This window comes from Hippopotamus amphibius, chromosome 5 (genome assembly GCF_030028045.1).
Source record: "Hippopotamus amphibius kiboko isolate mHipAmp2 chromosome 5, mHipAmp2.hap2, whole genome shotgun sequence".
Lineage (NCBI taxonomy): Eukaryota > Metazoa > Chordata > Mammalia > Artiodactyla > Hippopotamidae > Hippopotamus > Hippopotamus amphibius.
Window position 1 is genome coordinate 32,491,451 of NC_080190.1, and position 25,272 is coordinate 32,516,722.

Below are 25,272 nucleotides of genomic sequence, written 5' to 3' on the forward strand. Positions count from 1 at the left end.
TTAAGGGCTGGGGGACTGCCGGGGAGGGGTCTCCTGGGCCAAGAGCAGGTGGTTGTCAGGACCACCAGAGACCTAGGCTGCCCAAGTGGAAAGGGCATTCAAACCACTAAGTCCAGCCCCACGCTGGGTCTGAGGCTCTCTGGGGCCTGAGCAGTGGTCTCATCCTTCCCCATCCCACCACCGCCTCACAGGGGGCTCCTTAGGGGGGAGGGGAGGCTGTTTAGTTGGAAACAGCTGCCCCAAACTTCTCAGCTTTCCCAAGAGAGTCCCCAAAGGGGGGCAGGAGGGACCAAGTCAGAGGCCACTGAGTCCCCACAGTCCCCTCTCTTAGAGATTTGCTTTCTTGGGAAGCAGCTGCTGGACCTGTGGCCTTTCTGGGGAAGTGCCTGGGCAGGGATGGGTCACACTGAAAGCCATTCCCTGGGGTGGGGACACCTCATCTTCTTCCAGTGCCGAGACGATCAATGATGGGCAGTTCCACACCGTTGAGCTGGTTACCTTTGACCAGATGGTGAATCTTTCCATCGACGGCGGCAGCCCCATGACCATGGACAACTTCGGCAAACACTACACACTGAACAGCGAGGCCCCCCTCTATGTGGGAGGTGAGGACCTGGCCCTGGTGGAGCCACAGCTGGTCCTCCCTGGGCCACTCCATCAGGTGGTGGTGACAGCCATTCCAGGTGGGGCCTCTGTTGCTCACTGGCCTGAGACTTGCCAGGATCAGAACTGCCCTGTGCGGGATGTTCCGAGCTGGCCGCTGGGGAGGGGACTAGTGAATGGCCAAGCTGCTGGTGGGCTGTCCTCCTTGCCTGGAGCCCTCGCTGCCCTCTCCCCAGCTCAGACTGACCAAGAAGGATGGGGATGTGGGTTGGGTCCCAGGCCTGGCATGGGAGGGGCCTGGACCTTCCCAGCTATCCTTTGCACAGCAGGCATCTTTCCTCTTGGCTTTGGGCCAGAAGGGGCTTGTCAGTTGTTCAGGGTCCATTCTCGGGTCCCTCAGAGGCTCAGACATGGACTCCCTGCATCAGCTGGGGACCTCCCAACTGGCCTTACAGGCTTTGTGGCTGGATGACCCCATCCAACACCCAAGAACTTTTCTAAGTCCAGACGAGACAGGTTTCCAGACGCAACGGGGCCGTCTCAGCGCCGTGGAGGGCCTTGCCGAGACTTCTGGCACGTGTGGGGGATGGAGCTCTGGATTCCAACCCCAGCTCTGCTGTTTACTGGCTGTGCAACTTTGGGCAGGTCGCTGAGCACTGAAATCAAAGGGATTTCAGCAGCTCCGACGTTAGAGGGTTGCTGTGAAGTGATGACCACAAAAATGGGTGGCAAAGTGCCACACGCATGAGTTCAGGGCCCACGTCCTTTGCTGTTTTGGTCTCTGAGAGGTCAAAGCTGGTGTTCTGGGCAGGAGCCCTGGGCAGAGGCAGTCAGACGTAGGCACCCAGAGAGCATCACTTGTCAGCTGGCTGCTGCCAGGCCTGACACCCCTGGGCTCTGATCCCAGAGGAAGCAGCTTTTCCATTTCTCCTGGGAAAGGAGTCTAGACCCTCCAAGGCGTCAAAAGACATTGGCCCAGCGTTGCAGAGACTGAAAGACAGATGCCGAGGGAAAGAGGGAACACTGTAGAGATGCCCAGGGGACCTCAGAGGTGGGGGCCAGGCAGGGGTTAAGCCTAACTCAGCTCAGCTCTGCACCACCACCCCCGCCTCCGCCCCAGGGATGCCGGTGGACGTGAATTCGGCCGCCTTCCGTCTGTGGCAGATTCTCAACGGCACCAGTTTTCACGGTTGCATCCGAAACCTGTACATCAACAACGAGTTGCAGGACTTCACCAAGACGCGGATGAAGCCAGGGGTGGTGCCAGGCTGCGAGCCCTGCCGGAAGCTCTACTGCCTGCACGGCATCTGCCAGCCCAATGCCACCCCAGGGCCCGTGTGCCACTGTGAGGCCGGCTGGGAGGGCCTGCACTGCGACCAGCCAGCCGACGGCCCCTGCCATGGCCACAAGTGAGCCTGAGCTGGGCTCAGGGACCCCCTCCCCCCCGGCCACCTGCAGGTTCCCTCCTCTTCCCTGCAAGTTCTACCTCCCCATGGTGAGGAAAGACTGTATTTTAAACCTCCAAATTGGAACATGTGGCCTAACACAAGGTTTTATTAATTTTTTCTGGTCTTCAGTTTGTATTAACAGAAAAAGAACCCTAGGGACAAACAGAATCACATTTTGCTCCCTTTGTTTCAGTACTGGGAACAGAATAGCATCCTGTGAAGCCCAAGGCTGGGAGTGTGGGGTCCCCTTGGGTGGGCTTGGATTGGCTTCAGCCTGTGTTCAGAGTGCCTTTTCTCTGTCCCTTCCAGGTGTGTCCACGGGAAATGCGTGCCTCTAGATGCTCTTTCCTACAGCTGCCAGTGCCAGGATGGGTACTCGGGGGCCCTGTGCAACCAGGCCGGGACACCTGCAGACCCCTGTGGGGGCCTGCAGTGCCTACACGGCCACTGCCAGGCCTCAGCCACCAAGGGGACACACTGTGTGTGTGACCCAGGCTTTTCGGGCGAGCTGTGTGAGCAAGGTCAGGGGCCCCCCTCCTGACATGCCCTCTCCACGGTCCCTCCCCACAACTTGCTTTAGTGACTTGACTTTTCTTTTTCCCAACCTCAGCAATCCTTCTGCGCCCCCTCTCCCCTCCTGCACCCTGGGCTGCTATCGGACTGTAGTGCCGCCAAACTTCTGGGCTCTGAACCCCAGCCCCAGACAGATGTCCCATCTCTCCCTGGCCCAGCTTGCCCTGTAGCCCCTTTATCTGGGCTAAGTGCCCTTTCTGGCTGGGGTCTCTCCTTACAGAAGAGACCACCAGGGTAATAGCATCTTGGCCATATCACTTAGGGACTTGGAGAGCAGCAGGAAGTCTGAGAGTTGGGGACCCTTCTCAGGCCCTTCTGGACCACATGACCAAGATGGTCAAGGGACTTCTGCTGAAGAGGACAGGGAGGAGCCTGAGAAGTCCAGAACTCAGGCACCTTCAGGTCCCCTAGGCCATACCCTCTGGCTCCAATTCCTCCTCTCATGTCATTACCTCCCAGGCTTCCAGCCACCTCTTGTACTCCTCTTGAGCCCACCTTTCCCTGGCAGCCTCATCTGTCTTGGAGGTCCTTGGCAGCTAGAAAGTTCTTCCTTCCCACTGACCTCACTGTGGGCCCAGGAGGAAGTGTGCGCATGTGCATGTCGGGCAAGGAGGATGCGGGGATGGAGGTGGGGTCCAAGGATGCTGCCCCACCCTCCTCCTCTTCCTCTTCCTCCTCCTCCTGCCTCCCTAGGGGCAGCGCTGGCCCACGGGTGGGTGTGCCCTGAGGTTTTCTCTTGGTGTCTGTCCCATCCAGAGTCCGAGTGCCGGGGGGACCCTGTCCGGGACTTTCACCAGGTCCAGAGGGGCTATGCCATCTGCCAGACCACGCGCCCGCTGTCGTGGGTGGAGTGCCGGGGCTCATGCCCGGGCCAGGGCTGCTGCCAGGGCCTGCGGTTGAAGCGGAGGAAGTTCACCTTTGAGTGCAGCGACGGGAGCTCTTTTGCCGAGGAGGTGGAGAAGCCCTCCAAGTGTGGCTGTGCCGTGTGCGCGTAGCGCCCGGCGTGGCCGGGGAGGGGAGAGGGTGGGCGAGGGGGCGCGGCCGCAGCGGAGACCTAGTGGCCGGCAGCTGGGCTGGGGTGCGGGCCATCAGCACGGCGACGCCTGGGCGACCGCCCCTCCAGTGGGCGGCGGGACTAGAACCACCGTTCTAAGGCCGAGGGCACCACCGCTGAGGGCGGGGCGGGGGGGCGTGGCCCGGGCTGCAGCCCGCTCTCTCCGGAAGTGCCTTGCACAGGTAGGCGCTTAATAAATATATGTTGAATGAATGTGTGCGTGAGGTCAGGCCAAGAAGTGCAGAATAGTGACACCTGCTCCTTGCCTGCTACCTGGGACTGAGGAAGGGGCTGCCCCTGCCCAAACCAGCCTTTCTCGCCTGTGGCCCGTGCGGGGGCCCCGGAAGCCCCTTGCCCCCTGCAGATAACCTTAAACTACTCTCAGCCTCCCCTGGGGCAGCTTCTGCTGCCGCAGCATCTGCTGGCCATAGGCCAGGCTGCGGAGGGGGAGGGCCCCCTCCTGCTGGCCAGGAAGGGACCAGGCCCTGCACCCTGGGCTGACTGGCCGTGCTGCAGCCACTGCTTGGGAAGGGGCCAGGGAGTGTGGAGGTAGGTCTTAGGACCAGACCTCTGAATCCTAAAGTTAAGGGATGAGCATTGTAATTTCAAGGAGGCTGCTCGTGTGGAGTAAATGACCACCTGGATTGCTTGGGGGGGACCTCACCAAAGAGGACAGAGGGGTTCTTGGTTCCAACTGAATAAACATCACCACCTCCAGACACTAGCCACCAAGGGGGCATTGGTCCTGGGCTTCCCCAGCCATTAGCCAACCATCAGCTGCTAGCTAGCCATTGGCAGGGGGACTTGGGGGTGTCGGGGGCTTGGGCTAGGCTGCTTGGCCAGTGAGGGGTCTTCTTCTGTGCAGACTGCGTTCAGATCACTTCACGCCGCAGACCAGTAGGGAGCAGTGGTCCAGATATCAGGAAACCTCCACTGGCTCTGTCACTCTGGGCAAACGTCCCCACAGGCCTCAGTCTCCTCAGCTATCAAATGGGGAGGTGGGAGCAAGCAATGAGGACCCTCCCACTGTGGCTTCAGGAGGGAAGCTGGAGGAGTTAGAGATCTGTTTTCATTAATCACATCAACAAGTATTTATGTGCCTAACCGGGGCTGGGTGCCGTGGGTGTTCTGCCCTCACGGACAGATGTGAACTGATCACAGAACATCACACTAGTGACCAGGAAGAGATCGGAGCCAAGTGAGGGCTCCAACCACAGACACCAGCCCAGGCCAGAGCTGCTCACTCCAGGTGTTTGCAAGGAAAGACTCAGTGTCTGAAGAGTCATCAAACAGGAGGCTGTGTGCTACAAATGCTTCTCTTCCATGCAGAATGAAAACACAGATAGATGATCTTTGTGCCTAAGTAGTGAGCTGGCTGGAAGGAAGATTGGTCATGCTCTCCTGTCCCAGTGTCTCCCCAAGAGCGTGTGCCCCTGGGGCACACTGGGGGGCAAAGAGGGTGAGCATGTCCCTTTCCTGGCTCCTCCCATCTGCAAACAGAAGGCAGGGTCAGGGGAGTGTGTTGTGATGGGGTTGAGGTGGCCTTGTGCCTGTGGGCAGTGGGTGGAGTCCTTGATAATGAGTACCCTGGCGCCTCCTATGACTGAGGGAGCCTGGTGTGTTCCACTACTCTGGGACTCAGGCCAGTGAGTTTGAGTCCTGGGCCCCCTATAATGGGAAGAGGACCCTGCCCTGCCCACTGGGGGACATGTCCTCCAGGCTGGATCTGCCCCTCACCACGGGCCAGGCTCTATTTTATTGTAACTTTGAGCAAGGCCAGAGTGCCCCTCACACTCACAGGCAGCAGCCTGGGCCTTGAGGGGCTTCTCCTAGGTCTGCACAGCATCCCTCTCTTACCTAGACTTTCTGGGCCACTGTGGGACCCTGGACAGCAGCCAGCACCAGGCTGGGGAGGCAGGAAAGCTTGAGTGTAGCGAGCTTGACCCTTCCACAGAAGAGAGGGTTCTGGAACCCACCAACCCTGAGACACATACCTTCCCCTGGCCACCACCATTCCCCACTGACTTGCAGAAGCTGGTCCCCGGGCTTGAGGGGCACTGTCTGCCAGGGCCTCTTCACTCTGCAGAAGTGGAAAGGGCACCTGCACACAGGTGATGGCTCCCAGGAGTCCTGGCCTCCCAGTGCCATGGGTTTGGGAGGGCAGAGGACGGCGTGCTGGTTTGCAGGAAGCACGCTGTGAGCTTGCCGCCATCCCCGCCCACCCCTCTACAATGCCCCGCTCCCCAGTCCAGCGCCACACTCGCCCTCTGTCGACCAGAAGATTGAGGTCCACTACCAGGGTGAGGGCAGCAACAGACCGAGAGACCCATGTGCCCCAGGATCAACGTTTCTTCAACTGAACCACCGGCCTGGAAGTCGCTAAGGAACCGGATCAGCACACACCTTGCCTGTTCACGTTTGGGCCCACCGAGTCCCAGAAGGCTACCGTGAAAGCATCTGAGAAATCGTTTCCAAGCCTTGCCGCCCCTTTGGTAAAGACCTCCAGTTCACTTTGACATCGTCATCAGCTGATTCCACTGAAGAGACACAGCAGGGCAAGTCCCGAGGTTGCTACTGCTTTGGCAGCCCTGCAGGTGACAGTGGCCTTGGCTCCCTGTGCAGGTGTCAGGAAATGGAAAAGGCTGGACTTCGTCTCCTCTTTGCCTGCTGTTAGCCTAACCATGAAAGTATCTCTTTATACAGAATACTTAACAGATTCTAATATATATTTGTATTTCATTTTGTTATAGTATTTTTATATGTTAAAGTCAACATCCAGTGTCCTGTTTTGATTTTCAGATGCTATGTAGTTGTGACATTTTTTTTGTGTGTGGGGGTGGGGGGTTGTGGTTCTGTAGTCTTGTTTGGATCACCCTTTTAAAGAGACTGGTTTAGAACAAGCTTGTGAGGGGGCCACACCTGCCCTTTTCTGAGAAGTGTTGTTTTAGAACATGTTGGATATTGTCTGTTGTCTTCATGTGAACATGACATTGATTCACTCAGGTTCTGCCTTGTTGATCTCTTTTTCCACACCAAGGATGAGCCCGGGGCTGCTGACATAGGTTCTCGCATGGGTGAGGGTTTCTGGGCTGCCCAAACACCAGTCACAATCCAGGGATGAATGCAGCACATGTAGGGTATCTGCCTTTGCAACTCCAGTCTTCCTGAAGTGGCAGAGGAGGTCTGTTCCTCCTGAAGAAGGGGAGGTCTGGGGGATGGCTTGGCCATAGCTCCCTGAGGATGGCAGTGTGAGAACAGAGCCTGACGCGGCACCGCACACACGGATCTGGGGAGGCTGTCCATCCTCACACCCATGTTTTGTAAGTTTGTGTACAGAGCCATGCTCGTGTTTAACCTGGCTCTGAAGGTTTCAGAGTGTTAGGGCAACAGATTAGGGCAGTGTGGCTTCTCAAACTGTCCTGTAAGGTTGACCTGCCAGGTGCCAGAACAGTGGTTCTTAGGGATCAGCGGAGAAAGGAGGCAAACATATTGCTATGGTGATTCTACTACGATTTCAGACTACAACACTGCGCTCAGCAGTTTTGTAGGATGTGTGACCTGAGTGCCTTGGTGAGGCCAGGCCCTGGCAGGCAGGCTGGGCAAGGTGCTTGACACCAAGGGGACTTGGCTGGCCCTCCTCTCATGCAGGACCATAAACTGATTTCCCACTCGTGGTGATGGTCACGTAAGCCACACCTTAAAAGCACACTGTCACCTTGAAAGTGGGCAGTGATGGTAACTGCAGTGCCTTCAAAGCAATTAGGGATTTGGGAGGAAATGTAATGAACCAGGTACAGGAGAGAAAATGGGTTAAAATAGGCTTGAAAGCTCAAGAGTCTGGAGAGGCCAGTAGGTTACCTGAGTCAAGTGGGCACATGCCCTCCTGTCCATCATCTGTACTGCCACTTCTGATAAAGCAGCAGGGACAGAGACCTGGTTCCCCACGGTAAGGAGCAACGGACAGACAGTAGCTGAGGGAGACTGTTACTGTGATGCCCTGAAGGGCACACTTTCCAATCTACCCAGCTCCAGCTGATTCTTACCACACACTAATTTTATCAATCATTCTTTTTTTAAAAGAGAAGCCAGAAATCAATTTTTATGTAAATGCTCAGTTTTAAAATACCATGTTTTAAACACTGGGCTAAATAAAACACAACTGTCAGCCACCAGTCTGCAACCTGAGTTAAAGTAAGTGGGAGATTTCACAGTTACAAGGAAATGCCCAGCCAAGGGAATGGGCGCAGCAGGGCTTGGCTGGAGGGTGGGGGCAACTGAAGGAATGCCCAGGCTTCCAACTAGAGCCGCCACATTTCCCCCACATTGGTGATAATGCATCTCTACCATCCCTATGTCCTGAGCCCTCAGAGTTAATTTCAGAGCTGTCCCCTTACCCCAAGGCAGTCCGCACCGCTCACATCAGACTCCAGTTATTCTACCACAGGATGAATATTGGAGGAAAAGAGGTCTATTTTTAACAATGAAAAGTCCTAATCTGGAACAAGATAATTCTCCAAATTCAAATCAGGAAGGGCAGCCTGACTGCCAGCTGCAGGGTTATTTCCATCGGGTGTAGTTCTGCGTGTCAATGGCCACTGTCAGATGAACTTGTTAATGAAATTGTGGTTGATTCCACAGGAATCACTGGCCCACTAGATCCCTAATAGACCCATCTCCAGGAGAGTTGAAAGAATATAATGAAATGGGTCATGAGGCGAATAAATGGAAGGATTTCCTGCTAACTTTCTGCCAAACCTCAACATGGGCTACAAAGAGCTGGGGTGCTGTACACATCACCCCCTAATTTAGCAGTGGCGTACCTGAAATCAGGAGCACGGATCCAATTGTTCCCTGCACCTCGGGATGAAGCACTGACACCTTCCCAACTTGGCCGTGGGCATTCCCAAGGCTCATCCATTGTGTTTCCTCTTCCCTGAAGTTAGGCGTAACTCGCAAAATGGCCATAGACCTAGCAAACAATGTTCCTTTAAGTCCCAACATTGGTGGCTGAGGCAAAAGTAGTAAGAAGTGTTGCTTTTTGGTTCCTTCTGGCAACGTACCAATTTTGCCGTAGGCTACAAGTTGAACGCCAGGGCTTCAATGCATTCTGCACCCTCTCCAGGAACTACACGAACACACTTTAATATCAAAGAAGTTTAATACGCTGCAATAAAATAAGCGCCTAGGAAAAGCTCATGGAATAGATGTCAACGTTAGAGAAATCCCTCCCACACGTCCTCTAGCTCCGTACCCCATCCCTCAAAACCAAACAAGAAAATCTGAAACAAGAAAAGAAATCCTTCCAAGCTTGGATTTCAGTGAGGGCCCCTTTACCAATAACAAGAACACAGTTTCCTACATGGTCTAATAGGAAAGTAAAACACAGAAGCACAAAAGTCCACAAGATTTCAATATTTAAGAGACTTGGTACATATTCAAAGTTAAAATAACTCCAACTTTTATAGCTATACATATTGTTTTAAAGCAACTTAATATATTTTAAATTTCATATATACACTCTCAAAGGTTCTTCAGGTGAGGTATGTAAACATTGTCTAATGAAAAATTTTCAATGTTTCAAACCAACAAATTCACAGCATACATTGAATTTTCATCCATAAAAGACACAGTATTTTCCTACACTCACTAACATAGTGGAAATCCAGGCCCACGGGATACATGCTGGTCATCCGGATTACCATTTGCAGAATTTCTCATTTCACTACTTTTGACAAGACCACCTTCACACAGGTCAGGAGCACACACTTGGTACCGGGAGGAGCTAGGCCCTCTGGAGACTCTGTCCTCGGGCATCCGGGTCGCTGGCTAAGACTCACAAGACAGCAAAAAGGAGCACATCTGAACAACTACGAGACTGACCTCGGCAATGACAACACTGGGAAGAACCAGAAAGACCTTTAAAGGAACGGTAGAGATTCATCTTAGAGCTCCCTGGATCCACGGCCGGATCAGCAGCCTTGCCCTAAACTCATTCTGAAGGTTGTGGCCTAAAAAGAATAAAAACCCAACACGGCACCTGAGCTTCAGTTAAATTGCATGGGCCTCCTATGACCCCCTGGCCTCTCAAAGGCATTAACTCTAGCCTAAAAGTAGGACCCTGGGCTGTGCTTTTCATACAGGTTGGGGTTGAATTTCTTAATATCACAATGCATATGGGAAAATAATGCCATGCGTTCACAAAGATGACCAATGCCTGCACACAGGCACTGGCCAATGACCTTGGAGGAGCTCAATTTTGAAAACTACTTGTTCCCTGAGGGTAAACAGCAGGCTTCTATTGAGATTAAGTGAGGCTAATACAGGGATTATTTATTACAAGGTAATAAGACTCAGGGAGCCTCAGGCCGGAATTCTATTTTACCCCCACGTAATCTACAGCGCCCCCTCCCCGCCCTCCCCCCACCACAAGAAGTAGTCACCTTCCCAATGACACAACATAGGTCTGTTTCTTTCCTTTTGCTTGCTTTCAGGCTGAGCAATGGAAAGTTTTATCCTAATGCACCCACTTCAATCTAAAAAAACACTAGTGAAAAATTCCAAACACCATCATAAATACAAAAGAGAAGACATGTTCCAAAAGCCTAAAAAACTACATTTTTCTATTAATGGTTATCTGGGTGTGGGGTATTTTTCATAAAGTTCAGGCGGTCACAAGGAGAGGCTGCTAAACAGCTTAGAGATCTGTTGGACTGGACACGCTGGGATACTCGGAGGAGCAACTGCCCTCTTTGCACGAACCTAAGTTGTTTAACCCCAGACACGGAGGGGGCTTCGGACATTTCAAACCCAGGCACAGAGGGGGAGTATAGGAAATGGGCTAGCTCTTAAAGATAGGTCAGATATAGTCAAAGGACTTCTTATTGGCCATCTTCATTTTTAGTGTGAAAAGGTCTTACATTTATGCTACAGCCAAATGAGCTTTGCCTCAACTAGATTCCGTAAACCCTACAAATTCATGGAAAATTGATAATTTTTCAATCTCTATGCCCAATTTTTGATGTGTCTGGTGCTGGCAGATTTCTCATCCATTGCTAGAGTTGTATGATGTGAAGGAGCGTGCAGACAAACAGAAGCAAAAATTCAAGTACAGCAACCTCTCCAGCAAAGGCAAGAGGTCTTAGCAAGAGCTGTTCTACCCCCACCCTATCCTCTGAGACAAGGGCTAACGCAGAGCCCAGAATAAATGTTATTACCTAGAATCTTATTGCTTACTGGCAACACATCAGAAAGAACACCTGGAAATCTGCTCTGCAGGTCTGGGGAATCACCACTGACCAGTTTATCATACATACGTCTATATATATATAACATATAACATAACCAGATGAGAAGAGGGGGCAATTAAAGCTTGGATTTGATGTAACGTTACAGATCAAATGCCCCAAACAGCTCTCAACCTGCTGGTTTTTGTTCTTTCTCCATGTGTGAACTGTTATGAGAGGAAGTCCACTGCTCAAAATATATTCTTCTACAATACTACAACGCAAACCAACATCACTCAGAACATGAATCTGTATACAGCACATGTAATAAATATTTAAAAAAAACTATTTACAACATTATTTCTTGTGAACATTTAGATGAGAGCAAAGTTTATTTCTTCCTGCAAAGGTTAAAAAAGTTTTGACTGTCTAGTTCAGTGCTAAATTCCCTGACACCTAGTTACGCATTCACATTTCACCTTAAAATCAGATTTGCTTACAAATAGTATCTTAGAAAAAAACATTCTCCAGCATTACTGTTCAAGTGTCCTCCCCATTTGTTTAGAAAAGACAAAGGGAGGCCATAGGTAAATATGCAGATTATGGTTCAAACGGATGACACAAATCCCCATGTGTCCAGTCCCAAGCTCTCCGCAGTCCTGGAGCTGCAGTTCTCAGTCCAGCCAGCCAGGCAGAATAAGAATCGTGACTCAGACAGGGGTGCCCAGGAATGGGGCACAGGGAAGAGGAACATGATGGGAAAGCATCAGTTCCATTACATCTACGGGTGCTGAATTGCTGACCAGGACTCCTGAGAAGTAAAGCTGCACACATCTTAGAGCAGATGGCCTCACTCAGTACCATCAGTTTTAGGTGGGGCTGGCCCACATATGCACAGATGCTTGCTGAGACAGGCAGGAGGAGGAGGAGGCAGTGAGCTGAGGCGCTCAGTACTCAGTCAAGGTGCGGGAGGAAGCATGCTTATCTCCTGCCGTAAACGAGAGGGGGAATATGTCTTTCACAAAGGTGAGAAAGACTAAAATACATCTTAATGCTTTCTTTAGGCAACCAGTGGTTTCTCCATATCCCACAGGTATAGGTTTGGATTTCCTTGGGGTTACAACCAAGGCTCGTCTCCCTGCACAGGCTGTTGAAATGTACAGTTGAATGTACCAACTGTGTATGCAAAAAAGTGGGCTGCTTGAGGCAAGCCCCGATGTCATGCTCGGCACAGCCATGGTGCCTGTGGGAGACCCACTTTATTCTGGGACGGGGTGACAGTGGGGGGATGTGCTCAGGTTCCCAATCCAGTTGCATCTGCCCCAAAATAGTGAGGGCTTCAAGGCCTCACCCTTCTGCCTACACTATGTCGTTTGGGGGTTCAGTGGCTGAGCATGATAGCTGGGGAGGATGGGTTCTCTAGAAAGAACACTTTTTTTGAAAAGCCCTTTTGACAGTTAATTTTTTTTTGTTTGTTAAAATAAATACTTTCTATAGAAGCATTCGAACAGGAAAATACCACTATTTACACAGTGAAATAAATTTCACAGTGGTGTGTATAAATATGTGTTACATATATGTATGTATTTGAAATCATAGTCACACAGTCTCCTAGAACTATCAAGAATGCAGAAATCACTGGTGAAACTAATAACCTTAAACTATAGTGGCTCTAAAACTAATCCCTACCTGTGGTATAAATATACAAAATTATGCAAATCTTGTTTGTATAGCATCTCTTCCACAAAGTAGCTCCCAAATTCTACAGCTTTAGCTACAAGACAACATAAAGTGTAGATTAGAGAAAATTTGAGTGAGAAAGTTGGTAAGTTGAATAGCATTTGGACCCAATGGCTAACTATGAGAAGAAAAATAGTTTGAAAAGAAATGTTTCTAACATGACATATATATGTTCAGTGAAGCACTTGAAGGGTAGGAGACTTCCCAGAGAAGACGCCTCCTAGAAGGGGGCTGAGGGCATAAGCAGAAGAGGGAAGAGGCAAGATGCCAGAGGTGGATCTCAAAATGAGGCGAGTAGGGCCTGACCAGGAGCAGGCTTCACTGGCCAGGCCAGAGAGCTCTGAACTTCGGTCTAAAGCTGCTGGTGTGCTGACCGGTGCCATCGACACGTTGGTACTTTTAAGAGCTGACAATGGGTGATCTGGGTTAGAGGGTCAAACAGGCAAAGACCAGCCATTTATGTTCACAAGTAATGACCAAAGCTTGGGGAGTGATAAACTTGCAAATATACTGTACACAAATATACTGTGTAGCTTCTGGGCGTGAAACTAACATGCCCTGTGCCTGCTGGGAGAGACACTACCCTAGGCTTTAAGTTCATGAGTAAATCCGTCTGCGTTGAGCACTGCTGTAGAGGAGTATCTCCGTAAGAATCAAGTTTACCCTGACTCATAAACATGAATACAACTGTAGTACGTTCAGTTTAAAAGACTTTGTACTTTTAGCTTTTACTAGTTATCCTAGTAGATCAGATTGAATGTCCACGATTCAACAAATATTCAATCCACAAACAGAGACATTTTTTTCTTTAATACACAAGCATTACTCAGGAATAATGTGGAACAGCAGCTGTGTGCTAAGATTGAACAGGCAGGAAACCATTAAAATCTAAAAGGAAACAAATGTTGCAATGCTGGACTACATGAAAAAATAAGTTTGCGACTAACTGGCCACACAATTTGATCTTAAATGACATATTCCAAGGGTCAGTAAATCTTTTCTGTAAAGGGTCAGGTAGTAAATAGCTTATATTTTAGGCTGTGTGGGCCAACATGGGGTCTCTCTCTCTTTTTTTAAAAAACATAACCCTTAAAAAAACAAGGTACAATGCATTCCTCCAATCTCTGGCAAATTATAAAACCATGGGCAAGTGGTTCTTTTTTAATGAGCAATCTACTTCCACGTGGCTTGCGTACTGAGCACCCTGTGTTAAATGGAATGGTCCCAGGCAGGTGAGAAAACCTCTGTGTCATTTTGCTGGCCAGCAAGTGTAGCTGCACACCTGTCCCTCTGAGCACTGATGTAAACCATGAGGGCTCTGGGAAAAGGATCAAAGGGAAGGTAATGCAAAGAACTGGCCTGCTTTGGCTCAGTTCCAAGGGCAAAAGCATGAGCAAGGATGCCTGCAAAGTGCCCCAGGTGGCTCCCTGGGTCTGCAGTAGAGCATGGCAACGCCTGAGCCGGGAGCAGCATCGGAGAGTTCTGGGTTTCTGCCTGAGTGCGACTTACTATCTTCAAGGGAAGGAGGTCAGACCTTCATGTCTTCCAATCTGTCCATTGTAGAATACAGCAGTTTGTTCTGATGTTTCAAGGGATAAACTATCTTGAAGGCTGTCTCAAAAGGCTTCCCATAATTCTGCTTGTGTTATATACAATCATCTTTTTATTTTCTCTTTTTCCCTGAAAAGGACTTGGGAGCAAGCCTGGGGTAGAGCACTCACTGCTGGGATGTGAGGACTGCCTTGCTGAGGCCTTACATGGACATGATTTCATACTTAGAAAAACTTCCAATATGTCAGTGGATATCAGGCCATAAGAAGATAAAAATTCATAGATAAGAATCCAAAGTGATAATTATCTCTTTCAAAGCAAATGAAACAGTCACTGTTTTAGAGCCACTGACAAAAATTTTTTCACTTATCCTTCATTTTGAAAAACAGCGTTGAAACGGATCCTTGAGTTTTGGGGGAGGGGGAAGACAACACCTTGGAAGTTGACTGGATTTAATCTAAAGACATCACCCATAACTTCTCAGTCACACTCAGGTTATAATATGCTCCAATTTTCTATTATTCTTTCTAAAGAACTTCAAGACTATTTTTCAGTTGTTGGCTTGCCTTTAATAAAATTATTTTCAAAGGAGAGTGTGTGACTGAAAAAAATATCAGTGCCAATACATTTTTATTTTCCTAGAGGCTGGCCAAAAATATTACATAATACACAATGCTTTGGGTTTGTGATTGGATGCTGTTTCCTCTCTGTGACAAGACTCTTCCATATCTAAATGTAAGGTTCAGAAAAATTAACATCCACCTAAAGTAGTCTCAACTAATTTTGAAAGAAATAAAATCTTGGCTTACTTTAGTAATAAACAAGAAGTGAAGCCAGAGTCAGGTCTATGATAAAAACTGAATGAAAGGAGAGGCCCAGGACACATAATTTTAGAACTCCGAATTCTTAGTTGCTCATGGATTCTGACTCTAGAGGCTAAAAGTGGCTTCACTTTGGCCACTGTGATGGGTGATTCTAACAGGATGTGAGGCTAAGGTAGCTCAAGTTTCAGGAGATGCTACCCAGTGTGCGGTGGCAATACAATGTGTCTCTTTCATAGCAAGAAAAAAATAAAGACATGTAGAAAGAACAAAATTGAGGTAAGATAAGGAGGAAGGAGAAGAAGAGGACAGAAAGGAGAAGAGGTAGAAGAAAGGAGAAGATAAACCAGGGAAGTTTTTTTTTCCTGAAAAAAGACTCTTTTCGCAAGCATGGGTCAGCAAACTTTTTCTTAAAGGTCCAGGTAGTATGTATTTTAGGCTTTGTGGGCTATGTGGTCTCTGTTGCAGATACTCAGCTCTGCTGGAGAGCAGCCACAGATCACAGATAAACAAATGGGCGTGGCTGTGCTCCAACACACTTTTATTTATGAAAGAATGACCACCCCACAGTTTGCAGACGCATGCAAGATCATCTGTGGGCCAAATGAGTGCCTGCAGGGGCTGACCTAAAATCAAAAGGAGCGGGTGTGGCACCCTGGGCCAGCACCCTGGGAAACTCCAGCCCAGTCTCAGAGGCAGTGACAAGACACCAGACTCACTGAGGGTGACACTACAGCATCTCCAGCTTACCTCACACAGCATGTTGCCCTTTCTTACTTGGCTCTTAGCTCCACAAATCATTAGGTAGGCTGCCCACAAATGCTAGTGTCAGCTTCAGTCTTCACTACAGAATTCATCACAAGGGAGAAAACAGTCCAAACTTCAATTAAAAAAGACTGTTTTGAAGTGATGTGTTTTACTGATGACCTGTCTGAACAGTGAGAAATTTACCTGCACAGTATGCGATGTGTAGAGGATCCCATTAGAAGCACCACATTTGTGAAGGATGACTAACTACACCTCTTCTATCTACACTACGCAGGAACAATGAGGCACGAAACCCACAGCCTAAGATTATTTTTTAAATAAGGCTTGTGTAGAAGTCTTTAATGAAGTACAGACACAAGAGAACTGGCCGACCTAAGGGAGCCAAGGGACGAGCAAGTGCGGGTTAACAGACATCAACAACGTTTGTATATAAGAGGCCTCAAGAGCAGAACAAAGGTTCCTGGCCTTCCTGCTGCACTGTAAGAATGGCCACACATCTGAGGAAGTACCAGGCGTGAGGCTCTGGACCCCGACTGAGGGCACAGTCTCCATGTTGTCCTCCCAAACCCAGGGAGCCTCGGGGAGATAGAAATGGGTCTCCTGAAGAGGGCCCAGCTCTGGGGAGCTATGCTAGAGCTTCAGTGATCACTTCCCAGGCATCTTCCAGCTCCTCCAGAAGCTCAGAGGAAATACCAGTGTTCTCTGGTCATCACCAGCTCCAACAGTCACTTCACTGAGTACAGGCCCAGGAGCAGAATTCTTTTTGAATTTGGAATCCAGAAGGTGGGACAGACTGCCTTTGCATCAAGTGGCAAGCCACACTGTGACAATGGCTATAGGAAGGTCTTTGCAAGAGAGGGAAAACAAGGGGAAATCTGAGTCAAAACCAAGCCTAAGCTTGCAGGTGTCTGGGAGACAGGTGTGCCAGCATCTGCTGTAAGTGTAGAAGGGCCCTCCAGAGTCGACCCTCAAGTTTGCTTTTTTTCTTTCCTCTATTAGTAAACTTCACTGAATCAGCAAAAATGAGTTTCAACAAATATAAAAGTAATTCTAAACTTTTAAGTGTCTTAATTATCTAGAATCCCAATCTATTTAAATGTAGTCTACTACAAAGTGTAAGTTGATTTTAAAGATGATCCATTGCATTGTTAGGTGTATAAAATAAATACATAAAGACATGGATACCTTTTCTCAAACGCTGCCTAGAATGGGAGAGAAGGCTATTATCCTGAAGTAAGCTTTTTAAAAATGAAAAAGAACTTAGAAAAGTAATGGAATGAATTATAAGCCTGCAACTGGAAAAGTTCCATCCACGTATAGCCTCACATCTCTCCCTAACTTAACCCAGCACCCTGACAAGGTAGTCTACATGCAGCTGAGGGGGCACCTTGAATGTACGTACAGGGGTCAGCACACCTGACCTGGGCAAACCTCTGCCGTTTAGGTCACCACAAAAACAACATCCAGTGACGACTCTAGGAAAAGATTTTTTAAAAACTTTAAAACCACTTTTATAGATTAAATGAACCTACTTAAAACATGTTAATGCTTCTGTGCAACTTAATGCTGAGAAAGGTTGCCAACATACACACTCAGCAGTTTCATTAACATAGGTAGCTCTTGAATGGCCAAAGATATTAAAAAGAAAAAAAAAAAAAAAAGACTCATGGGATGAGGAGACATTAGGAAAAAAATCAAAGCTTCATTGATGATAGTGAACTTCACTATCTATAAAATTCAACACAATTCTCAATTTCCCATGAATCAAATGCTTTTCTCCAGTCCTATCCAATCAGCAGAACTTTTCATATATACAGCAAAAAACTTTAACAGAATGGGTAGAAAACCTGTTTTATCATGATTTGAATGAACTAATGCATGAAAAAAGGTACATCTGAGTTACTCCAAACAGATCTGAAGCAATATGAATGGAAAAATTTTTAATAAAAAGGACAGAGTAGCAGCTGTCCATACAAGCCTATCTGGGGGATAGAGCATGTTATAGAAGCTGGTTGAGGCTTAAGCAACCAAGCCTTATTTGCGGGGTGGCCCAATGGAGATGTGGACGACACACTATGTTACAATGGAGCAATGTTATAGGCACAAAGGTAAAGTCAATGTACCCATCTTCGGCCTCAAACGACATCAGTTACAAATACTGCAGCTCTCACTTTTGAGCTATGAAACAGAGCCTGACATGATAGAGGCCAGCGTGACACCACAAGCATTAACTACTAGTATGGTGCTAACCAATCAGAAAGGGCACCTAGTCTAAACATGCACGTTTCACACTGGAATACCAGCTGAACATTAGCTCCTGGGACAGCAGTGTGTATGGGCACACTATGAGAGGCTGATGCTACTTTCTCCACCTGCAAGGTTGCTCTGACCTTTTTGTGACTCTGTGTTGCTTACACTTTTCTGAGTCTAGTGCCACAGTGATCTGGGGGATGCTCATGGAGACCCAGGGCTACACTGGAGCCACCTGGTCTATGCTAATTACCCAGCTCATGAACACCCTATCACACTGCATGGAGAAGAATTTTACTGTGAAACTGGGATTGGGAGACATTTGTGGCTTATAACCACATGCAAATGCACCCAAACACACACACTTTTCAAACTTTTCTATTACTGAAAATAACATTTTGGTTTTCTCTGAATATGGAAGTACTCAGGGCAAGAAAAAAAATCAGAACGGTCACTCTTATCCTAATTGTCAAATTACAGCTACAAGATGGAAAAAAGATCCTGGTTTTTTTTTTTCCCCCAAAGTAGGATGAAAACCTCGTTAGTGTGCTAGCAAGCCTGCAAGGCCAAAAATGAAAAGGATGATAACAGTTAGCAATGCAAATAATTTGGGGGATGCGAATAATTTTTAGAGCTCATAAATCAATATTAACACCTTGTGACACACCTTTTGTTCCATGAGCACATAATTTAGAATACACTTCTTCAAATGACAAAAGATCAGAGATGAGTGACCAATGAATATGAATTTTTAAAAGGGGTAACAAATATTAATCTTTTATAATAATTATAAATTCCCTCTGCATTCTCCACATACCATAAAAATGATTTGGTTTAGCTTTCAAATATCATTTAAACAAACGAGACAGAGGGAAGTTCGCTGCTGGGGTTTGCAAAGAGGAGCATCTGCTCACGTACAGACACTGCGGGGTGGCTGCTGAAAAGCTACTTTTATGTGCATGATGGTGGTCTTCTTGGCTACAGTACAAGTGCTTGTGCATCAAGTATAAAATACAAGCCTTTAATCACATAGATCAGCTTTTTAGCTTTTGTAAATTTAAAGACAAAAAGGATAAATAAGGCACTGTACTTTTAAAAACTAAAACTGCTTGGTTCCAAGTTTAAAACCCAAGGAACAACCAGAATATAATATATAACTTCCCTTACTCAGCCTCAGAGAAAGACTCTGCAAGTTCCCTTCTCCATCTGAGACGCAATTTCTGACATCTTAAATTGTGGTGTTCTCCATTAACTGCAGATTTGAAAGGCTTGATAAGCTTATAAAAGCAGATTTAGTTAATGCAAAATAAAGGGTTACTTCTATAGAACAGTTTTAACTCTTGGCTACTGCCCTGCCAATCACTTTGCATCCAACCGCCTCCGTTTGCTGTGGGAAGCATCCAGCTTTGCCTTCAGCTTTCGCTTTCTCTGGGCTGCACTGTTCTCTGGGATTTTTGTCGAGGGTCTGGCCCGAGTCTTTCCACCGCTCTGCCTCCTATTTGTGGCTTTCTGTGGCCTTGAAGAGGACTCACCTGCCCCTTTCTGCTTTGCAGGTTTTGTCACCATCTCCGAGGCGGAGGGCTGGGTAGGTCTTTTGTTTGTATTCTCTTTTTCTTTCCTGGAGGGAGGGCAGCTCTTCCCAGGTGACTTTTTAGGGATCTTCACTTTATTCTCTTTCAAAGTCGTCTTTTTGGGCAGTTGGCTGACTCTGTCCCTTGTGGCTGGCTTCTTAGCAGCAGGGGTTCTGGTGGGTCCATCAACATGCTTTTCTCTGCTGGCCTTCATCACAGGTCCCTTGTCCTTCCTGTCCTGAGTGCTGCTGCCTTCTGTCCTCCTGCGTTTAGCCTGAACTTCGGCTTTCGGCGAGATTTCAGGCATCTGCTTCCCTTTCCTTCCCTTCATTCCGTCGGTACTCTTGGGCTTGACAGGAAACCCATCTGCACCTACTTGCAGGGCGAGCTTGGGGGACATCAGAGGGTTGATGCATACACTCTTACAACTCTGTTTACTTTCCACAGCCGGACCACACGGGCTTTCCACTTTCTCGTTCTTGATCAAACGCTGCTGGGCTCTGAGCTTTCCTCGAATGTTGGAATATTTTCTAAGGATCCGGGTACTGGCGGGGGTAGGTGAGTTTGTGGGAGGATGGCTATTTCTACCTTCACTGACTTCCTCTATGCTGTCTTCAGGATTGGGGCTGAGGCTAACGTCACTGCCATCTTCCGGCTCCATTTGGTCTGGATTCTCTCGAAATTTAGCCCAGAGCTTCTGCATTTTCCAATTGTTCTTAGCAGGAGTAGCTCCAGGAAATTTCTTCAAGTGTTTTTTTAAGCGCTCGGCCTGTAATGAACTGGGGTACAGGCTGGAAGGAGGGTACTTCTGAAGAGGATGCTTGACAGGTGGGAGGTCTCCTGGAAGACGAGTATTGAGCTTCTTCACAATCACCAGAGATCGGGTTTCGGTGGTCTCCAAGAACCACTTACAAACATTTGATAATTTAAAGTTTGTCATAAACAGCATCTGAACAGGAGAAAACTTTTGAACCTCCAGTGAACCCCGACATTTCCGTGACCTTTTCTTGCTTTTCCAAATCTCCTTCAGCTTATCCGACTTGTTCCTTGCTCTTGGTGTTGGCTGGGCTTCTTTCTCCAGCTGGATCCAGCTCTTCTGAATTTTCATGTACTGGGCATTGAAGTTGGCGATGAGCTCTTGGTTCTCCTCCTCAGCACACCATTCTACAAACTTTGGCCGGTCATCTACCACTGTGTCCACATCATCCTCGTCTAAGGGATCTCCACTCTCTGAAGCTTCATTTTCCTTTGGGGTTGGGTTTCCTTGTGCTGCTTCCTTTTCGGAAGTCACTTTTACAGTATCCAAGGAGTCCAGAGAATGAGCATGTCTTAGGTTGTAGGTTGAGGAGGTCAGTCTTGTAAGCCTTGGGCCCCATTTTGGGGGCCCAGCAGCATCACCACTTCCACTGCTTGACAATCCAAGTGTGCTAGACGGCACGTCACTGTCATCATCCTTATGCTGGCTGTCCGCACTATCTATCTCATTTACAACCTCCTCTGTCCCTTGTGCAGGAACAGGTCCTGGCTTCTCTTTTGACTGTTCTGGGAGAGTAGAAGGAATGCTTTCAGAGGGGTCTTGAGTACTGTTCTCACCTAACTTAGACTGAACATAGATTTCCAGTTTCTCTCCAGGCAGGGGCTGGCCAACTGTGGCTAAGGGATCACTGCTGGGGAAAATACCTCCTTCTTCCCCTTTGACTTCTTTTGCCAGCATGTTTTTAAAAGTCTGCCTGGTGATCATCCCACCTCCTTCGCCCTCCTGCCCAGCATCTTTCTCAGACGGGTTTTCGTTGACTTCTGGGTTTTCAGTGTCCTCCAGAGCTTTTGTATGGAAACCTTCAGTCGGGAAGCTCTCAGGTGTTGTCCCACCAGGATACCCTTCTTTTTTAGAACGTTTTGCACCAGGATTTTTAGAAACCTTGATCTCAGCACAAGCAGAGGAAGAATCTGAACTTTGATTTCTTAGGCACCTATTAGCAGAGGAAGCATCTGAGAGCTGACTTCTCAGGCACCTATCAGAGGCCTCAGGGAATTTTTTACCTTTTTTCTTCTTGTCCAGATTCTCTTCAGGTGAGTCAATGTTTTGATCGCACATATCTTTTTCTGAAGGATGTTTTATGTCACCTTCCTCTCCCTCGAATTTTCCTGTATCACCTGCTGCCTCACTTTCCTCAATTTCACTGGGGTTTTCATTAGTCAAAGTGCTGCTTTCCTTCAAGAGTGGGTCAGTATCTAGCTCCTGAGTGTCTTCGGACTCAGCCTCAGTACCGATGCTTTGGTCTTCCTCAGCCTCTCCCAGGCTCGTGGGAGGCTCCAAGCCCACTGGGGAACTTTGATTTTCTGAGCACAGAGGACTTTCCTCTCTACTTACTGTTTCAGGAGGGGAACGAGGCCTCGGAACAACATCTTCACTGCCTCTCTCGGAAATGCTCTCTGTGGAGGGAGGCAGGGGGCAGTCTTGGGGTACACTCATCTCCTTTGTATCCAGCAGTTCAACTGGCTGTTGGTCTCTTTCAGGGGAAGGTATCCCGCTTCCTGTGGGAGCTGAGACCAAGGAGATGCTTTCTGGCAGATCCTCTTCAGGAAGGTGAGCAGGAAGAGGCCACACCGGGCTGGAGGCTGCTGTTTGCTTTGATCTAGGGGAGCTGCTTGGGTTTGTGTTATTCGTCATGGGGCAGGCTTCAGGCTCTTGAGATTCCTTTTCAGATGATGCATCTCTGTCTCCTTCATTGAGGAAGGTTATTTCTTTACTAGGTTCTTCAGGGTTGTCTTCTCTGGGCTGCTGCACGTCTGTTGCAGGTCGAGGTGCTGAAATGTTAAGGGTCTGCTTGGGAGTGACCACTGCCTCTGATGCTGGTGTGGAGCTGCTTTCTTTTTCTTGGGTGTGTACATTCCTGGCCAGTGTGCGAACGGTTGGCAGCTCACAACAATCACCGTTGAAAAAGTATCCTCGCGTACTCTTCCTGGCTGTTTTCCGAGAAGATAATATCGATCTTTGATTCTCAAAGTGGCATTCTGTAATTGGCTGGCTGATATAAACGACATCACACTGGTTATCATAATCGTTTATCCTCAACCCCGATGCCCTTTTACTTTTCCGAGCTGTCTTAATGGAGGTTGATATCATCTTGGTTCGTGAATGTCCATTAGATGCTTTGTGTACAGGTGGCATGGGGCTGGGGGCTAACCAACCATCTTTGGAATGATCAAACTGGCCCTTCTCGCTGGGCTGTAAATGGTGACCCACTTTATTTCTTCCTAGTGGGTGAAGATGGTTCTCTTGCTTTGGCCTTGGATCTTGTTCATTTGCCTCTAAGTCCTGGCGTAAAGGTGTTTTTGAGCTACACTGTAAAGCATTCTCTTTGTCAGCAGTTCTAGGTGAATTCCCCATAAACCCTGAGTCCCAAGCCTCTTCTGATAAAGCTTTGAATGAATTTCTTTGAGAAACAATACAGCTGTTGCTCTCCTCACTATTCTCAGCTGCCACTTTTACTGCAATTAGATTTTCTACTAAAGCTGAACTCTGCACATGGTCTTTACCATCTTCACATATTTTCACATCTGTGTCTTGCTCCTGTCCAGTGGTCTGCCCCTCCAAGCTCTTAGAGATGTGGTGGAAGTTTAATGAGGAAGAATTAGAAGCAGTGAGGTATCCCAGAGTGGAACTATCCATTGAATTAGGTTTAGTGGTTGGAAGTTCAGAGGAATCTTTTTGGACAACAGTCAAAGTATTCTCTCTTCCATCTACAGAGTTTATTTCAGGAGGAGGCTCCTTTAGGGCCTGCTCTATCAAGTGTTGAGGGCTGTGAGAGCCTGATGAGTCTACGAACAAATCTACAGAAGTAGAAGACTTCATACTGAGACACACAGCATCCTTTTCCTTATGTTTGGTGCCGAGCTGGGCACAGCCAGCACTGCAGGTGGAGGCATCCATTGCTCCAGAATCAGAAGGTCGCAGGTCCTCAGTGCCTGGCTGAGATTCAGTGTACAGGTCGTTCAGAACACGGATGAACTGCTTCTGATGATGAGTGCACAGTTTGACCATAAACTTCTCCAGTGGGGACTTCGACTGATTGTTAGAATCTACTGCTATTGCCTCTGCTGAGTTCTCACTAGACAGACAAAGAGAAAGAAGAAATTAGTATGGTCATTTTCCAAAGAACCATTTTCACATTATGAAATTCATCACTGTTACTCATGTTGTACAGAGGACTGACACTCTGGCCAAAACTGTGCCTGAACACTTTTTTTTTCAATAAATGAGGAGCATTTACTTAACTGAAATATAAAGCCAGCCCTGTTATATTCTCAATATTTAGTGACAACTCTTGTATTTTTAAAGTGATTATTCACAAATAATTTTTATCTTATAGAAAAGAAATATCATTGAGAAGAAATTTTTCTTCAAAAATTAAACTTCTGGCCGCAGTATTAACTCCAGTTCGTCAATATACACTTTTGTTTTAGGCCTGAATATTCCTGTTAAATAATCACTAGTTCATAGGTCCACAACACTGACAAAAACTCAGACACACTGTATTACAAGGCTTGGTTTAGAAATACTTAGAGAAACTATAGTTTTAATGTGGTTTCTCAGCTTGACCAATTGGCTGGACTCTACAATTCTGCAAATAGTGATGCAGGAATCCTTCTAACCCTTTGGGGGCATGGAAGGATAGATATCAATAATTTCACGTCAGACACACTGAAAGATGAACGACAAGCGATTCTTAATTTCTAGCCTCTAAATGAGGGCACAGATATGAAATCACACTGTAAACCATAAGGCTCTGTCAGTGCAAGGTAGCAGCAGTATTATGGCTTGTAAAGCCTCACCTATTACCTTCTCCTAGCCCTTCAATAAACATTTTACAACAGTCCACAGGAAGCCAATTCTACGTTCAAGACCCCCTTTCAACCATTTCCATAAATTATCTAGGACAACTCTTACAGCTTAATCAGGACAGTGGGGGTGGCAGGAAAAGGATGACACTAGATTGAGGACAGCCTAAAGGCAATTTCTGCTTAGACAGCCAAGTGTTTTCAAGAGATGCTTTGTGTTTCTCGATGTCGGGATTTTTACTAAGCCCATGCAGCTGATGTGTTCCAATTTTCTGGAGCTTTATACAACTTTCTCTCTCTCTCTCTTTCTCTGCACCCATTCCCCTCCCCCAATTCCTTAGGAGACTATTATCTGACTCCTTATGTAACATAACAAAGCACCAAGGGCAGCTTAATAAATGTGTGCTGAACAGATGTTGCTTGATAATATCTTCCAGCTAATTATTTTTTTTCTTCAATCTTTGACTTTATCTCCCAGGCACGAGCTGCCTTTATAGGAAGGCGTATCCTACACAGCATACATCAGCCTCCTACCTCCCCACCCTCTTCTGGCCTCTGAAGCCCTGGGTTTTTAGTGGAAAGAACACAGACTGTGGAATATGAAAAACCGGTATTCTACTTGTAGCTCTGCCATTTACTAGGTATAGGAGCTTAAGCAAATCAGTTAACCTCTCTGAACCTTGGCTTCCTCATCTGTAAGTTGATCTGAGTATCAATATTTCAAAGGACTGTTTTATTAGATTACATAAAGCACAAAGCACAAAAGAGCAGGTGCTCAAGTTTACTTTCTCTGTTCCTGACTCATAGAGATTTTTAAGGCCAAGTGGT

At 47.6% G+C, this 25,272-nt stretch overlaps 2 protein-coding genes across 9 annotated transcripts in view; one reads left to right on the forward strand and one right to left on the reverse strand.

Moving 5' to 3' along the window:
- Positions 1–6,602, forward strand: part of SLIT1 (slit guidance ligand 1) — a 169,446-nt gene extending 162,844 nt beyond the window's left edge. Inside the window, 4 exon segments of the mRNA XM_057736947.1 lie at positions 451–605; positions 1,724–2,012; positions 2,361–2,572; positions 3,381–6,602. Coding sequence (XP_057592930.1) covers positions 451–605; positions 1,724–2,012; positions 2,361–2,572; positions 3,381–3,619 — 895 coding nt within the window. The 3' untranslated portion in view covers positions 3,620–6,602.
- Positions 6,603–8,817: 2,215 nt separating this feature from the next.
- Positions 8,818–25,272, reverse strand: part of LCOR (ligand dependent nuclear receptor corepressor) — a 130,752-nt gene continuing 114,297 nt past the window's right edge. For all 8 annotated transcript variants that reach the window (XM_057734418.1, XM_057734419.1, XM_057734417.1 and 5 more), the window contains one exon: positions 8,818–23,714. In XM_057734418.1, coding sequence (XP_057590401.1) covers positions 19,391–23,714 — 4,324 coding nt within the window. In that variant the 3' untranslated portion in view covers positions 8,818–19,390. The remainder of the gene's footprint in view (positions 23,715–25,272) is intronic.